At 51.4% G+C, this 18,452-nt stretch overlaps 1 protein-coding gene across 1 annotated transcript; it reads left to right on the top strand.

The window, feature by feature from the left end:
• Window positions 1–6,658: 6,658 nt before the first annotated feature.
• On the top strand, window positions 6,659–16,677 carry NPPC (natriuretic peptide C). The gene is made up of 3 exons (XM_083613008.1): window positions 6,659–6,801; window positions 8,311–8,704; window positions 16,050–16,677. The coding sequence occupies exons 1-2, from the start codon at window positions 6,709–6,711 to the stop codon at window positions 8,665–8,667; spliced, it is 450 nt and encodes a 149-aa protein (XP_083469134.1). The 5' UTR covers window positions 6,659–6,708; the 3' UTR covers window positions 8,668–8,704; window positions 16,050–16,677.
• The last annotated feature ends 1,775 nt before the right edge of the window (window positions 16,678–18,452 follow it).

Raw genomic sequence — 18,452 nt, 5'->3', positions numbered from 1 at the left:
ATGAATAAATGCAAATAGTGATTATTGTGGTGGTGGCTTTGTACCAAATTCAAGGGTTTTGGTTCTGAATGAACCTAACATTTTGGTTCCCCTAACATTGACACCCTTCTGTCTCGTGAGACAATGGAAGAATGCGCCTCTGGAGGCAAAATCAAACTGTTTGAGAGTTACAGCGCCTGCTGTGGCCGTAGAGACCGATGTGGGAGAGACATGTTTTGTTGCAGCTGGGGCAGACGAAGGCGTCCGGTTGTGCTGCTGCAGATGCACCAGGGCTTTTCTTCTCTCTGCAATTCCTCCCAGTGGTCATTCCTCCTCTGATCATTGCTATGGATGCACAACCCGACTGTCTGTCTCTAGTTACATGTAGATAGCCATGTTGGTCTGCCATAGTTGAAACAAAATAAAAAAATTCCTTCCAGTAGCACCTTAGAGATGCACACGAAAGCTCATACCAATAACTAACTTCTTGTTTAGTCGTTTAGTCGTGTCCGACTCTTTGTGACCCCCTGGACCAGAGCACGCCAGGCACTCCTGTCTTCCACTGCCTCCTGCAGTTTGGTCAAACTCATGCTGGTAGCTTCGAGCAGTGGCGTAGCGTGGGTTGTCAGCACCCGGGGCAAGGCAAGTAATTTGCGCCCCCTAACCCGTGGATTTGCGCCCCTAACCCGTGGATTTGCACCCCCTAACCCGTGGATTTGCCCTAACCCCAGATGTTGCGCCCGGTGCGGCCCGCCCCCCCTGCACCCCCCACGCTACGCCACTGGCTTCGAGAACATTGTCCAACCATCTCGTCCTCCGTTGTCCCCTTCTCCTTGTGCCCTCCATCTTTCCCAACATCAGGGTCTTTTCCAGGGAGTCTTCTCTTCTCATGAGGTGGCCAAAGTCTGCTGGGATGCTGGATGCAATAATCCTATACACGACTGTGACATGTTTGGGAAAGTCTTGATCTTAAGTTTCGCTCCTGCACACAATACTGCACAAACAGTACTAAGACATTCACTCACCAGTTCAGCTCACATTGAGTTCAGGAAAACATTGTACCTGACTTGTTCTTAATGCATAGTTGACCACATCTACGGATGAATGCTATATCAATCACTAGTAAAAGTTTAATTAGGAGGTCTTCATGCCTGTGTAATTCTGTGCACCCTTTCCCAGCCTGTAATCCATTGGTGATTAATGTAATCTTTGCTTTGTACTTGTGTTGACCAATCAGCAATAAGCACATATGTGGCAATGCTGTAATATTCAATAAAAGGGACTCCCCGAGACTTGCTCGAGAGATGCCTCCCAGATGACACTCGCTACCTGTCTGTCGTTATTTCAACCCAACATCTGGTGACCCCGACGTGCCAGATCCCTCACGCAGCCAAGCCCCTGTACTTCACTCGACTGGAAAAGTCTTAGCGCGCTACTTCGTGAGTATGGGGGGGGAACTGACTAGGTTCCAGCAGGAGCATGCCAAGGAGCTGCTCCATCTCGTTAGACAGCGTGTGGCAGGTGTTCATATTTCTTTAAAGGAGATTGAAAGTTTGTTATGTGAGATTGCTTGCCAGTGCCCTTCTTATCCAGAGGCTGGTTCTTTGGAAGTAGAAACTTGGCAAAAGATCGGAAAAACTCTTTTCGCAGAACCGAGGGCTCCGATTCATTGTCTGCTTACTTGGCAGAAGTGTGCAGACGCCGTCGCTAGATTAGGACCTCAGGCATCTCCGACGGCACCTGCTCTTTTGTCAGTTGCAGACAATCCCCCACCTTACCCCAAGATTTTACCTCCATTGCAACCTTGCCAGCCTCTCCCTACGCCTCAGCCCACATCCACCCCCCCCCATCCCTCCTTCGCCTGCCCCAGCCCCTGCGTGCTCTCCTACAGGAGCTGTGTGCGCCGCGCTTTCTTTAGCTAGGCAGAAAGGGCTCCTGTCCTTAGAGGAAGAGTCTGAATGGGCTGGGGAAATGCCATCTGCTTTCCCTATCTCCTATACCAACCCAGGAACTGCTCAACAACAGGTGTTGTACGAGGCACTTCCTTATTCTGTTCGGAGACATTCGGAGCCTTACCATCAATTTATAGATAGATTGAAAGAATCAATCGCCAGGCAGATAGATGATCCTACAGCTCAAAATGAATTGATGAAAAAATTGGCTTTTGAAAATGCAAACACCGACTGCAAGAAGGCATTGCAGTCAGTTATACATCGCCCTAAATATGACCTGGCCGATATGATTCAAACTTGTGCAGAAATTGGAAGCCAGAGTCATGCGATGTCCTTGCTTGCCGGTGCCATCCAAGCTGGCAATAAGCCGACAGGCAATTGCTTCAACTGCAAGCGCCCAGGTCATTTTGCCAAACAATGCAGAGACCCTGGCGGATAATACCCCCATCTTCGTCAAAAAAGAAAAGAAAAGTGGGAAATGGAGATTTGCTTCTGTGTCTCATTTCATGCCTTAATATAAATTCCATGATAGTGCTCATTTTCAGTGTGCTGTTTTTGCCCCTTTGTGCTTCCGCTCCCAATAGCGGTAATTCCACACCAATTAATGTGTGGGAATCTTTTGCAAAAACCCTCAATGTTTCATCCTTTTGCCTAACTCAGCAGGTATCAATAGGTGAAATCCTTGGGTCTTGCCTTATCCCTGTTTGCCATGACCCTCTTGATTTGCAAAATGATACTTGGTTTTATTCATCCTTACCCCAAAATGATTCTCTCCGCACCCTTGGTTATTCTGGTTACCATAACTGGGGTAACCAAGTTCGCCGACGCCCATCTCTAGCCATTGATTTGTTGACCCCATACGTGGCCTCTTTCAATATCACTTGCGCCCGTATGGTCAATTGCACAAAACCCAACTGTGTGACAATGGGCAAGGATAATTTCAACTGCTCTGATTATGTAAATATTTCCTATGTATATAAATATACAGAGCTGCCTGAAGGCTGGTTCTGGTCGTGTCCAGGCTACACATTCAATTATATTCCAGCAAATATTAGCCATGGCACACCTTGCTGCTTAAGCCGTTTGTCTATCATATTACCCAAGAAGCATCATTTATCCCACTCTCGATATCGACGTTCTGTGGAATTGACTAATGATTGTGATGATTCTGTTTCTCTCCCTAGCAGATCTGAATATATTTCTCTAGCTGTCTCTCTTTTAGGAGTCCCTGGATTGGCTGTACGGAATAGCAGGAATATTAACTCTTTAGCTTGCTCCACAGCAAAAGCCTTGAATTCTACTTCACAAGCTCTTCACCTTTTGAGCAAAGAACAGAGTGAATTGCATCATGGACTCTTACAGAATCGCGCTGCAATAGATTATTTGCTAATGCTTCATCATTATGGTTGTGAACAAGTGCATGATATGTGTTGTTTTAATATTATGGACAATTCCAAAGCTATTCAAGCACAAATTTCTCATTTGCGAAATCTCACACATCACATCAAACAGGACGTTGGACTTTCTGGCCTCTGGGATTCGTTTACCCAGTGGCTCACCGGCTGGTTACCAAATATGAATTGGCTTCGCAATCTTTTTCAATATGCTATTATCATAATATGTATATTAATTTTGCTATGTTGTTTCATCCAGTGCATCCCTGGTCTCATACGCCTTTGGTCTCAGTGTTTTTCTCCTCCTCAGCCACCCAATAAAATTATTGCTGCCTACTTTGCGAAATGGCAGCACCAACAGTAGACATTAGGGGAGATGTGGGCAGAATTATCTTGGGCATGCGCTGGCAAACCACGTATCCCGAGGTATGTTTTGTCCCATTCACCCTGAACTCACATAACAACATCGGTGGGCAGAATTATTTTGGGCATGCGCTGGCAAACCACGTATCCCGAAGTACTTTTGTCCCACTCACCATTAAATAAATAAATAAAGGGGGAGATGCTGGATGCAATAATCCTATACACGACTGTGACATGTTTGGGAAAGTCTTGCTCTTAAGTTTCGCTCCTGCACACAATACTGCACAAACAGTACTAAGACATTCACTCACCAGTTCAGCTCACATTGAGTTCAGGAAAACATTGTACCTGACTTGTTCTTAATGCATAGTTGACCACATCTACGGATGAATGCTATATCAATCACTAGTAAAAGTTTAATTAGGAGGTCTTCATGCCTGTGTAATTCTGTGCACCCTTTCCCAGCCTGTAATCCATTGGTGATTAATGTAATCTTTGCTTTGTACTTGTGTTGACCAATCAGCAATAAGCACATATGTGGCAATGCTGTAATATTCAATAAAAGGGACTCCCCGAGACTTGCTCGAGAGATGCCTCCCAGATGACACTCGCTACCTGTCTGTCGTTATTTCAACCCAACAAAAGTCTTGGAGCCTCAGCTTCAGGATCTGTCCTTCCAGTGAGAATTCAAAAGCATCAATTCTTCGGCGATCAGCCTTCTTTATGGTCCAGCTCTCACTTCCATAACTAACTTAGTTGGTCTCTAAGGTGCTACTGGAAGGATTTTATTATTATTATTTTGTCTGTCTCTAGGCACTGTGGACACCTGCAAGTTTGCAGACATCTCATGTTTGCAGACATCTCTGTACGGCAGAGTTGGTCTGCCAATGGGCCTGATTGTCATACACCCTAAAAGACACACACACAGAGAATCTGCAGTCTTGTTTTGTCAGATAAAGTGGACTCCAAGGTGACAAGGTCCGGCAGAATACAGGGTGGGGAAATCAGGTATCATTCTGAGTGCAAGTAAAGGGAGGTGAAGAGGTGGGGGAAGATGCCAAAGCAGTGGGTGATTTCAACTGATTAGCAAATGAAATGACAACATTGGTTGCTTGTTTTCCTCTGCCCTCCCTATCCGTTTTCCTCTAATGTTGTAAATCCACTTTGATTCTGCTGCCCATTTTAGGCAATGGCTAAAGTCTCAAACCAGCTTATAACAGAACCTTTTAAGTGTGTGTTAATTCTGATGGGGAGAGGTAGCGTCTTTATGTGAGGGGCTGGAAGGGATCCTGCCGGGAGAGCAAAGTGGGGAGTGGAAATCAAGCAGCAGCTCCATGGCAGCAGCTACTGATCTTCCCCATAGCAGTCATGAAATGGGACAATTCGGATCACAGCCAGAAGAGACCCAGAGGAAGGGGTTAGATCCCCTGCCCCATGCAGCCCTAACCCTAATCTGCGGAGAAAGTAGCAAGAAGGAAATGACAACGGGAGAGTCAATCCAGTTATGCTCTTGTATCTGTGGAGGAGAGAGAGATCCTTTAAACCCCTCTCCCACCATTGGGTGTGGACACACACGCACAGAAATGCCACAAGACCCTCATACCTCACTTCTCTAAATATAGGGGAGATGATAGATAGATAGATAGATAGATAGATAGATAGATAGATAGATGATAGATAGATAGATAGATATAGATAGATGATAGATAGATAGATGATAGATGATAGATAGATAGATAGATAGATAGATAGATAAATAGATAGATAAATAGATGATAGACCAAGCCATACATGCGTGTGCATGTGTGTATGCACACAGTCAGGCGTGGAAATCCAACACCAGCTCCCCAAGCATTGGTACGTGGGTTTGGTTGTTAGATACACACTGCTGCTGTTTGCTTTCCTGCATACCTTACTTTGCATTCTGAGTTTCGGCTGCCAGGTCTTCAAGAACCTGCCCGTCTCACGCGTCTCTCGCGCGCGAGGCTTTTCGTGGGTGAAGTCCCAGCCTCGCCAGCTCTTTCTCGGTTAGCAGCGGAGGGGGATCTCACCGCCTTCTCTCCCGGATCCCCGAGGGGGGAATCCAAGCTGCCGCCTTCGGAGCCCAAGTGCCCAAAGCGACAGGTCTAGCTGACAAATTTTGCAGCCCCGAGACTCCGTTTCAAAAGGGTTCACCAGTGGGCTTTCAGACGAAAGTCTGAAGAGAAGAACTTTGTGCACGCTTCAGTCTGATGTGTGTTGCGGTGTGTCCCATCTTCCTAAGTCTAAAAATCAAACAACCCTCCCCTCCTCACTTAAATCAACCTCCACCAATGTGTTCTCCGGAGGTAGGAAGCAGCAACGTTATTTCTGGAGAGACACGTGTACGCGTGTGATGATGACACGTGTCTGTGAGAGAGATTACAAGTTTGCACTAGTCTGTGCGGGGTCTTCGGTGCTGATCTCCCACGCGTTGCAAACCTACAGGTGCTGAGGGGGGGCATCTCTGCAGAGCGCCCCACCACCACCACCAGGACGTGCCCGTCTGCTCCCTAAAGCCCCCCCCCCCGCGCGCGGCCGTTTCACCTCCACGACTCGTATTCCATGCACACATACACCCGTCCATTCTATTCTACTAACCACGCGCTGCAGGTTAGTAACCCAAAGGCGAGAATCCCCGTGCGCCCCATCGAGTGAGAAGCGCGAAATCCACCTCCGGGATCGCGGCTTCTCTTTCACCTCCCCCCCCCCCCGCCCCGCGCGCGTGCGAGTGAGGCGGAGGATGACATCACCCCGCAGGTTGGTTATAAAGGGCCGAGGGCCATCCCGGCGCTACAATCGGTTCTGGCCGTCGAAGGAGAGCGAGAGGTTGGTCTGCAGACGCGCCGCCCTCGGACACAGACTGCAGCCTGCGCGCCTTGATCCTCTGCCGTCGATCCTCCGCCGCAGCGCTCGCCTTGCCGTCGAGGGGTCTTCCGTCCCGCTGCGCTCTTCTGCTCCTTCCCCTTCTTCCCTTCTCTTCTCCCGACACCCGGTCCAGGATGTACATCTCTCACGTCGTGGCTTGCGGACTCTTCCTCGCCCTGCTCGCCCTGGCGCTGGAGGCGAAGCCGGCTCCCCAGAACCTGCAGAAGGTAAGGCGGCGCGGGGAGATTCGACGGGAAAGGTCCCGGGCTGCCTCTCCGTCGGGGGCGATCCCTGGAAGCTTCGGGACTAGGAGGGAAAGGATAGATGGACGGGTAGATTCGGGATGAGGTGAGGAGAGGTGGCTGGAGACGAGCAGAAGCGAGGTCTGCCGGAGTCCTCACAGAAACGGTAATCCGGATTAAGTTGCCCCGCTTTCTAGGGTGGCTGGCTGAAAGAGTGGCTGTCGTCTCCTGCCTTAAAGCCGGTTGACGGTAGAGCTGAAGTCCGGATAACTTTCTGGAGTCAGCGGGCACGCTCTTGCCTGGGCTGTAGAAGCGGGATCCCTCTCGCCCGCGTACCCCTGCCTCTTGCATCCCCGACGGGGCGGACGGTCCAGCCCGGGGTGGCTTCTGCTGGGAGTGGGGCAGGAAGGGCTGAATGAGAGGGACGCCCCTCACTCTCTCCGCCGGGTAGGTGGGTCGGAGGCTCCAGCTGCCGCCGGCTGCTCTCCATCGCCCCGTGGTGCTGAGAGGGAGAGGGGAGAGCGCCCAGGCAAGCGGCGACGGGGCGGCTTCCGAGCTCCGTGCCCGCGGAGAGGAGCCTCTCCTTGGGGTGAGGCGCTAGGGAAATAGAGCGGAAGATTCGACACCCCCTAGAAGGAGAAGCAGACGGGGCGGGAAGCTGGGAGACCCACCCGGCGTCCGCGCGCGCCTTCGGAGGCGCAGCGCTGAAGGGGGAGCAGAAGTGGGAGTTCTTGTGGAGATCTGAGGGCTGATAGTGGAAATGGTGAGGGGGTCCTTGCCCCTGGCGGAGGAGAGAGAAAAGGAAGGGGGGAGCTTTCCTGGAGGAGACCCCCAGTTCTCTTCACCGGCTAAGCAGGCGCTGAGATTCCTGCATCGCTGGGGGTTGGACTGGATGACCCTCGGGGTCCCTTCCAACTGCGATTCCATGAACCATTCTCCCAAGTGAGGTCTGATCTGGGGAGATCTGATCCCAAAGAGAAACCTCTTCTTACCGGCATTTCCTCCTCGCCCCTCCAGCCCCTCCAGCCCCCTCCCACTCCGCGTTGTCGTTTCTCTTTCTTCTCTCCGAATAAACTTGTGACCCGGACAGTCCTCTTGGCCTGAGGCTGAGGTGGCGAGGTGGGCTTGACAAATGGGAAGGAGGGCCGGATGCCACCCGTCCAATTCGCCGCCCCCGCCAGTCCTCCCAGTCCCCAGGACGGGGGATATTCCTCGAGGGGGCTCCCTGGGGTGGCAGGAATCTCCGCGTGTTCGGGTGCGCAAGTGCGTCCTGATGGGAGCCCCGTTCTCACCCGCACCCACCCGGCCCTCCTCCTCCTGCCATCGCTCTCCCCGCAGCCCTGGGCAATCCGAGGTTCCTCGAGGGGGCGGCCAGGCTCAGCCGAGTGGGCTGTTATCTCCTGCTGCTGCTGCTGCTGCCCTGCCCCTCCTCCCCTCCACTTGCATCCCCATCCAGCACCCCGCTGACCCCTTTATCTCGCTTCCTCCGCGCAGGGTCCGTCGGGCAGCTTGGCGGCGCTGGGGCGCGAACTGGCGGAGCTGCTGGAGGCGTCGTCGGGGCCCGCGGCGGGCGGTGCGCGGAGCGGCGGAGGAAAGCAGGGCTCCTCGTCGCAGCAGAAGGGCAAAGGCTCATCGTCGTCGAGGCTCATGCGGGACCTGCGCACCGACACCAAGCAGTCGCGGGCCACCTGGGCGCGGGGGGCGCACCCGGAGCACCACGCCGGCGGAGGAGGAGGCGGCGGCGGCGGAGGGTCGCGGCGCTTCAAAAGCCCCTCCAAGAAGGGCTCCACCAAGAACTGCTTCGGCCTCAAGCTGGACCGCATCGGCACCATTAGCGGCCTGGGCTGCTGAGCCGTCGAGGGCGGCCTGCGGGCGACACCTAGCGGCGGTGAGTAGACAGCGCGCGCTGCCGTCCATCCCAAGCCGAGACGGCGCTGGTTTTAATGCTAGCGCTTGTCTGTCTGTCTGTCTGTCTGTCTGTCTGTCTGTGTGTTTCTCTTGTACCCCACCTTTTCCTCCCAGTAGCTCGAGGGGGCGCACGTGGTTCTCCCCTTCCTTCTTCATGCAGCCTGTAGTTAATCTACAGAACTCCTTCCCACAGGAGGCAGTGATATCAGAGGAGAATTTAGAGGAGCGCTCCCAGCTCTGCCGCACTGGGCACAGAGCCCTGGTGACATGGGGGTCTTCGCCCCTCCCCTAAAATATTTGAGTGGGCCAGACTGACCCAAAGTTGAAGGGCATTGTCATTCGAATGGTGCGCACGCACTGCGTCATGTGATCAGTTATGCGCAGTGGGGCTTCCCTCCCCCTCCCCCCCCAATATTTTATTCAAGTTGGCACCCCTGGCACGGAACCTCAGGCACAGCAATGCATAGGGCGCCACTGAAATTTGAGAGGTCCGCCATTGGCAATGGCCACCAACTGGGGCAGACTCTTTGGTCATCTTTCCTAATACAGCGCCCAACATTTGGCACCCCCAAACGGATCTTCTCAGCTAGGGATCTTCTCAATTGGTCACCCCCTTCACTCAGTGCCCTGTGCAGCAGAACTGCCCACACAGCCCTCAATCTGGCGCTGGCACCAACCTAAATGTAAGAGAGGGCTGGACAATTTCATGGAGGAGAGGGCTCTTGAGGGCTACTAGCCACAATGGTTATGCGCTGCCTCCATGTTCAGAGTTCATGCTTCCGAATACCAATTGCTGGAAACCACAGGAAGGGAGCATTTCGCTTGTGCTTGAATGCAGACAAACTATTCTTTGAAAGCACTGCTGCCTGCAGCTGCGGAGGTAGAGCCTAGTCACCCTGGCTAGTCACCCTTAATAGCCCTCTTGTGAGGTAGGAGAGCTGGAAATAATGCCCATTTCAGATAGTACATGGGTAGATGAGTCCAAAAAGCCTGGGACACAAATTTTCACGGCCGTCTAGCAGCTATGGCGGTTCATTGACCGGAAGTAATATATTGAACGTTAATTCTGGAAGTCGAAACAAACAAACAAAAATCCTTCCAGTGGCACCTTAGAGACCAACTAAGTTTGTTATTGGTATGAGCTTTCGTGTGCATGCACAAAAGTGTGCATGCACACGAAAGCTCATACCTGAAGAATATGTGTATCTGAAGAAGTGTGCATGCACACGAAAGCTCATACCAACAACAAACTTAGTTGGTCTCTAAGGTGCTACTGGAAGGAAGTTTTGTTTGTTTGTTTCAACTACGGCAGACCAACACGGATACCTACCTGTAACTAATTCTGGAAGTGTTTACTTGATTCTGACCAAACTAAGCCTCCTTGGTTGCCAGATGTGATTCCCGCCCCCCCACCAGCTCTCCTACCCCACCCATCACTTGCATGAATTTGCCATAAATCAAACATGCAAGTATGTGGCACTTTCGAGTTCTCAAAGCACTTTTGATGTCCGGATAATATTGAAAACCAGCCTTTAAGTTAGGCTAGGGTTCTTGTTCCCACCTTGGAGGCAGGAATGATGCCAAAATATAGAAGCTTAGCTAAGGCCACATAGCAGGTTCTTGGTAAATGTGAGATTTGAACAGGGCCTTTTTTTTCTTTTTAAAAAGGCTTACACAATGTAGCCCCAACACTATTTCCACAAGTGGTGCACTGTCCCCAAATCCACCCCTCTGACGTGAGTGTGTATAATAATTTGGGGCATTGAAGGAGAACATTTGAGCAAATTATTCCTTAAAGGCAAGTGCATAAATTATCTGCAGGGGTCCGAGAGGCAGACCACAAAATAACTAAATATTTTGCTCGGAGGCCGAAACAGTGAGGGTTTGGGGTGTGGAGCAGTGAGAAATGCCTCAGATCCAAAACTGGTCAGCCCTCCACATGCACGGAGCAGGGCACTGTTTTTTCCTGAAGACAGCCCTCAGATTTGGCTCACACCTGCTTCCTCTCAAATTAGGCGCTGCGAATAATTATAGTTATTCCTATAGTTAGGCCTTCAAACAATCCAAAGGGTATTTTTTTGGGAGGGCTCCTTATGTATTTATACATGCCCTGTGCTGCCTTGCAGAGAGCCTGCTGCCTGCCGCCGGCATAGCAAAGATGGCTAAGGCACCTGCTGAGAGCCGGAAACTAAAATAGGAGGTTGGAGAAGCCCAGTTCCAGACAGCGTATGGGTCAGTGTCACGGTTGTCATACACAATGGTGGCTGGTACCCGTTGCAACCGGTAGGGCAAAAGGAAGGGAGGCTGCCAGCAGGTGGCGGCAGAGCCAACTCAGTCTGGTTGTAAGAAGGAAGATGGGCGGGTAAGGGCTGTGTAAGGGCAGGGCCCCACTTTCCCCAACGTACCAGCCTCCCCATGTCATACATCCCCTTCCCCAGTGAAGATTCAGCTGGGCAGAGGTTTGGAAAGGTGTCTGACGTGGGCCCACAGCTTCCCTCCCATCCAGCTGCCCATTGAAATTAATCATAGAGTTGGAAGGAACCATGAGAGTCATCTGGTCCAACCCCCTGAAAGGAATATTTTGCCCAGCATGGGGCTCAAACCCACGACCGTGAGGTTAAGCAACTCACGCCCAACCAACTGAGCTAAACTCCGTGTAGAAACTGCTTGCCCTCTCACCCTCTTTTAAAGCTACCTGGCCTCCACTGCTTCCAGTGGGAGGGAGTTCCATTGTTTAACTACGCACTCAGAACATTTGTTTGCACCGAGGAAGCTAGAACTCTCTCTGAACTGGACTATTTGTGTGGCCTTGGGAATGCTGTTCACAGGGCACAGGAAGCGAAGTTTTAGCAGAGCTGTTTTAAACCGGCGTGTTCACTGTTAGCGGACGGAGCTCTGAAGCCTTGAAGCCATGTGAGGTGGGGGTTTCTGAAGAGTGGTGGGGGAGAACCAACTGTAGCGGGGGGGGCACTACAATTCACTGCAAAGTTTAGTGCAGACCCCCTTTGAAATGAGCTGGAGCTGATCTGCAGGAGAGACTAGCAGGTCATGGGGGACACGTCCAAGTGTCTCTTGAGGTTGCCAGCTGGCCACAGGAACATGCCAGGTTTGGACAGACGCTCTGCCCGAAATGCTTGCAGCATCCAATCCCTGTGAAAGGGAGGGTTGCAGAAGATGGGGGCAGTAGCAGCAGTGGCATCTATGGTGCAGAAAACGAGGGGAACCCAGGGCCACAGTCGCCACGTCTGAGAGTGGGGCTGGCCAGGCCAGGGAGCTGGCTAGTGGGGAATCACAGAATTACAGCATTGTAAGGGACACGGGTGGCATTGTGGGTTAAACCACAGAGCCTAGGACTTGCTGATCAGAAGCTCGGCGGTTCAAATCCCCGCGACGCGGTGAGCTCCTGTTGCTCGGTCCCTGCTCCTGCCAACCTAGCAGTTTGAAAGCACGTCAAAGTGCAAGTAGATAAATAGGTACCACTCTGGCAGGAAGGTAAACGGCGTTTCCGTGCGCTGCTCTGGTTCGCCAGAAGCGGCTTAGTCCTGCTGGCCACATGACCCGGAAGCTGTATGCCGGCTCCCTCGGCCAATAAAACGAGATGAGCGCCGCAACCCCAGAGTCAGCCATGACTGGACCTAATGGTCAGGGGTCCCTTTACCTTTAAGGGATGCAGAGGATCATCTATCCCAACAGGCAAGTGGCCCAGAGGGGCAGCCAAACACCCCCACTTGGCTGAAAGGGTGCCCCAGGTCTTGCTCTGGAGGATCTGCTTGACCAGCCAGACCCGCTGCCTGGTCAAAACTCCCTGTCATTTCCTCCTCTAGTTGGCAGCCTGGGTGGGGCAGTGGAGGGACAGTATGAGGAAAGTGGTCTCATCCTGCACAGATTCTGGGTTCAGCAGCCTGCTATCTGGTAGCTTGGCAGGACCTCAGCAACTTCAGAGCCAGTGTGGTGCAGTGGTTAAGAGCGGTAGTCTCGTAATCTGGGGGACCGGGTTCGTGTCTCCGCTCCTCCACATGCAGCTGCTGGGTGACCTTGGGCCAGTCACACTTCTCTGAAGTCTCCCAGCCCCACTCACCTCACAGAGTGTTTGTTGTGGGGGAGGAAGGGAAAGGAGAACGTGAGCCGCTTTGAGACTCCTGAAGGGGAGTGAAAGGCGGGATATCAAATCCAAACTCTTCTTCTTCTTCTTCAACGCAAGGGTTGAAGGCCACTGGGATGCCCACCACAAACGGGGTGGGGGGGGTCATAGCCGAAGCCAGAGGTTCCCTCTGGCGCAGGGACTGCACAGCTGGGTCTATGGGCACCCCAGCCAGCTGATGGAGCAACCGGTTTGATAGCTGGGTTACGTAGTAATGGACAGGAGGAACTCCCCGGCCCATCAGTGCTGCCTCCCAGCTCATTCAAAGGCCGGTGTCTTTTGCCACAGCCATTGATGCCTTTGGGATAACTGGTTTTCCAGCAGTGGGGTTCTCTCCTCTTGTTACCCAAGGGAGCCTGTGGACCCAACCATCAGTGCCCTGTGCCAAAGGAGTCTCCTCGGGGAAAACCCAGGTTCCTGGGGGAACCCACCGGGGATGGATCACGGGGAGTGGGTCCACCTCCTCTTCAGAGCTGCAGAGGATTCTGAGCATAAATGGCGAGGCATCCATGCAATGGGATCTGCTGTGTACAGAGTTATCAAGCCACAACTGCTGTGCAGCCAAGAACCCCTCAGTCTGTGCTGCTGGTCCGGGAGAAGGGTGTGCAAGCAACAGGTTCCTTTCCAGCTAGGGCTGTTCGCACGACCCCTTTGAACCCAGGGCCGGGGGCAAATTCCCCTGCTCCTGCTGAGCACCGGCCGCAAACAACAACACATTGATGGTTTCCCCAGAGCTGCCCCTCTCTCCGCCAGGAGCTCAGCCTCCCTCCTCCATCCCGCTTGCGCAGATATGCATTCCCAGGCGTCGGCAGCAGGTTTACTAGGAAACCGTGAAAAGCGCCCAGGCCAGGGGCTCATTATGAGGGTTCAGATGGATGGGCGAGTGGCTCTCACTTGCTCATTTCGAGAAGACAAGCGCAGCTGAGGTTGCAGATCGCTTCATGCTGTGTCGGCTGCTCCAAGTCTCTCCCCTTGCTGTGTTTTTCTTATGTAGAGACAGACACATGGGGGGGGGGCAGTACATTGCCAGAGGACACAGAGCTTCAGGATGTGTGCCTATGCCAATTTATATGCTTAGGTGCCAGCTTAGATACAGTTGCCGCAGTTGCCGCAAGAGGCAGTGTCGTCTAGTGGTTAGAGCAGGGGTCAGCAAACTTACCGCACCTCCGGCCGGTGTCTCCAGCGCCGATCATGTGGCGGACTGGAGGGTGGGGGAGTGTGTGCTCATACGCTTGCACACATGCTATTTCTGGTGCACTTCCGGGTCAGAGCAGCACCAGAAATAGCTTATGCTATTTCTGTGCATGGGCCTCCTCCGACCCGGATGTGCGCCGGAAATAACACTTGTGCATGTGCAAATAACGCTTGCGCATGCACAAATAACACTTGTGCATGCACACAAGCTATTTCTTGTGTTCAGTGGGCAGCCGCGCAGCGCATTGCTGGTAAGAGTGGGCAGCGGGCGGCGGGGGTCACTGCGGGCCAGATAAACGAGTCCCTCGGGCCTTATCCGGCCCACAGGCCTTAGTTTGGGGACCCCTGGGTTAGAGCAAAAGAGGCAGTGCCACATAGTGGTTAGAGTGTCGGACCGAGACCTGGGAGAGGCTGGGGTTCAAACCCCCACTTGGCCACAAAGCTCACCGGGTGACCTTGGGTGCCAGTCTCATTCTCTCAGCCTGTCCTATGCCACAGGGTTGTTGTGGGGAGAAAATATGGGAGAAGGTGGGGAGAACCATGCACACCACTTTGAGCACTTGGGCAAAAGGCTGTGATATAAATGTGACAGACAGACAGATAGATATACTTCTCAGCATAGTTGGGAAGACTGAGCAGATCTTCTGGCTCAGCCTGTAGCTTCTCCAACTGGCGACTTGCCCCTGCTCTCCCTTCGCAGGCTTCTTTGAATTTAACCTGGGCTTGGACTGGCCAGCCCTTGCCCAGAGAGGAAGCTTCCAAAAAGAGCAGCAAAGTAGCCTGGCTGCCTTCCTGTGGCTCAAAGGCAGATGATTAATCAACTTAAAGGGACATCTCTTGCAGGGCAATCCTATGGCAAGATCTGCTGGGTTAAGCAGTTTAAGATGCACTGGATATCTGACTGAGCCAAAGATAAACCAGCATAATTTGCTCATCCCTGCTCAGCAGGGGCTGAGGCTGGTGTTAAGTCCCCCCAAAGTGGGATGGGACCAGTGAGGGGGGAACTTAAACTGGATCCTAAACCTGCCCACTTAGCCCCACAACTTGGCAACCCAACAAAGAACCCTCCGTTTAGATGGTCAAACGTCTTAGCTATGCCTTTTCTTTGCTAAGTGTCTCAACTACTGCGATAGATATGAGTTGGTGTAATTATTGCTAATTATTCTGCTTTTATATGCAGCTGTGGGCATGTGCATGCACAGGATCGTTTGTTCAATTTCTAGCTCCTAAGCATGTGAAACGCCGCCTTGGTAATGGCAGGTTTAAAATCTTTAGCTTGAGGGGACTTTCTTTCATTCTTATCCTTCTAATATTGTTATGTCGTGGTCTTGTACTGCTTTGATGAATGATCTATTGGGCTGGTTCCAATGTTCTCTGCCTGCTAGAATTATAATATTGTGCTTCAAAGGAGTCCCAACGCAACAGCTGCACTAGCGGAAACTCCTTGCGCAACAGGTTAACACAATCTATTGTGCAGCAACGTTGCCAGCAGCCTGCTGAATGCACTCTCTTGCACTGCGATGTTCTGCTGGTGATAAACATTTCCCTGGTAGAGCAAGCACACTGCTAGATAGAGTTAACTTAGCGCTACTTTTTATACAAGCTCTTGTATTATCCTGCGACCTTTTATTGATTAATACGCTGTGTCCCGTTTATAGTTACATACAGATACAAAACGAGATACCATATCTTCCTGTATACATAGAAATGTAAGGCTGTCGTCACGCAGCGCCCACTGGAAGATGTGTAGTGCTGCATCAGAAAAGCTGGATTTGCTTTCAGTCGGGGGGGGGGGGGAGGAAGCCAAAGAGGAGGCAGGTGGGTGCCATTCCCATTCTAAGAGAACAAGGTAGAAGTTCGTGGTGAGCTCCAACACATCTTTTTCTAGGAAAATAGCATTGTCTTTATATATGTATAACTTACTTCTTAACCTATCTACCTAGAGATGATCTGGGAAGTTCCTAATCCTTCACCTCTTTTCTCATTCCAGGTCTTTGAACTGACGAGGGTTATTCTACATTCCATCACCCCATCTCAAAGGACATATCTTGGCCATCTCCTCTCCGTCATGCAGGGTCAATGTTGATGGCACCTGAAAAAGGCTTGGCTGGGCTTATCCTATTGGTACGAGGACTTGTAGCAGAACCAGCAATTTTTTTTGGGGGGGGGGTGTTAGTGGTGAGGGTGGGGTGTCCGGGGTGGGTTTGTTTTTGAAATCCAAAAGCTCTTTTCCTATCATACCCAATATATACACACACACATATATGTATCCTACACACCAACAACCCACCCACGACAAAGGACCGCTCCACGCCCAGAGACTGAGGAAGCTGTTTGTACATTCATGTCACGCATAAATGTATTTATGTTGTAAAGCTATTTATATATTGTTTATAAAGAGATATTTATAAAAATTTTATTTATGTAACTAAATGAAAAGGAGTCTAGCATTGTAACTTCTTTTCCCCGTCCTAAATAGTTGGAAAATGTTGAAGGAAAAAAAAAACACCATTCCATGTACCATTTGTAACTTGTCTTTTTATTTACTCCTCGAAGAGTTGTTGGTTTTGGAAAAAGACCTCAGCTGCTGTAAATATATTAGAATTGGTAGCTGGTAACTAAGTAAGATCTCCAGTTTTCTCAGAAGTGGTGTTGATGGGAAGGGCTTTCGGTCATGGGTGATTTGGGGTACTCATTTTGCTTTGGGTCTCGTCCCCGTCTACAATGCAGAACATAAATGGCCCTCCAGATGTGGTTGTACTCCGGTTCCCATCATGCTGGCTGGGACTGACGTGAGTTGCAGTCCAACAGCAGTGAGAGAGTCACATGTCCGAAATGCCAGCTGCAGTGGGAGTTGCCAGGGGTACGATCTGGGACCTCCTGTGCCCATCAATAAACAATATTTGAGCTGAAAATTGCCCAAGGAGGTGCCACTGCCCATAATGCTATCTGCTAGGACAGGGGTAGTCAACCTTTTTATACCTGCTGCCCACTAATGCATCTTTCTTGATGGTAACATTTCCTTACTGCCCACCAGATGCCGTAGAACCCCCTACCGCCTACCCAGAATCCTGAAACATCCACTAGTGGGCAGTAGGGGCCAGGTTGGCAACCCCTCGGCTAGGAGGTTATTGCAGCACTTCAAAATCCTGTGCTACATGTTTTGTGGTGGGACAAAAAGAAAGGAGGTGGGCAGTTTTCAGGCTTGTCCAATCTGTTTTGGGTTTCTTTACCAGAACTCCTGGATCTCCTGACCAGGGTGCTAAGGCAGTCAGAATTGGTTTTAATTGCACTCACAGTCCTGCCATGAACAAAATTTCCACCCTGCTTTGCTTTTCCCCCCATTTCACCAGTTGGGGGAGAGCCAATTTGTGGGTTTTGATGTTGTTAAAACAATCCAGTCCGAAACTCTTGCCAATCTCCTCCAAATCACTCATGAGATCTCACGGGAGAACAACCTGTCAAAGTGAGCCAAGGGGGTGGGAGAGCTGATAATTTGTCTTCTGGCCGTAAAACCTGCAGTAGGTCCTGACTTGCCTTCTGCCTACCCCTAGCACATGGCAGAACTACAGTCTCCCATTGTCCAACTTCTTCCGTACAGCTCTGCCTGGGCAGATGAGGTTGTCAAGAGGGTTCTTCCTTCTCCTCTGTATGAGATCTGTGGTGTTGTGAAGACATGGAGAGGGCCTTTTCAGTGGTGGCTCCCTGTATGTGGAACTCCCTCCCTCCACTGAGGCGCTTCTGGCACTACCTCTTCATAACTTTAAGCGGCTGTTAAGACACATCTTTTTTTCAGCAGGCATTGGGAGAGACCCGGTTGCTGCTGTTAGCAATTTGTTAAGTGTTTTTAATGGAGCCTTTAAAATCTTTTTGCCTGCTGCAAACTGCCCTGTGACTTGAGCAAAGGTGGCATATAAATTATCTAAATAAAACTTGGGCGGCTAGATGAACAGAGAGGACAAGGGCTCCTGCACCTTTAATAGTTGCATAGAAGAGGGAATTTCTGCAAGCCTTGCTTGCAGGAAAGTTAAAAGGTGCATAAGCTCTCTCTTGCTTTGCCTGAGTTGCCAGACACTTTTCATCTGCTGGAAGAATCTCACCAGCACTGGCCTATACAACAGGTGATCCATCTCTGCCCATGTGATCCGGCTGGGCTGGGGAGGAGGGCAGAAGACAAGCTGCGAGGCGGTGCTGGCATGTCCCTCTGTGAAAGCCCAGAAGGGGCAATGAAACAGAGGGCGCCTGGCTCCTTAGCACAGCTGGGCTCTGTTGCAAGGCACCAATGAGGCCACTGGCAGCAGTGTGGCAGAGCAGGCAGCCAGTTAACGGCAGCCAGCCGGCTGCAGCTCAGAGACCTCAATCCTGCCTTCACCAGGATTTCTGACGCTGTGCC

This window comes from Podarcis filfolensis (assembly GCF_964270895.1).
Source record: "Podarcis filfolensis genome assembly, chromosome: 5".
Lineage (NCBI taxonomy): Eukaryota > Metazoa > Chordata > Lepidosauria > Squamata > Lacertidae > Podarcis > Podarcis filfolensis.
The sequence above is the reverse complement of the archived record's forward strand: the minus strand, read 5'-3'. Positions and strand labels throughout refer to the sequence as shown.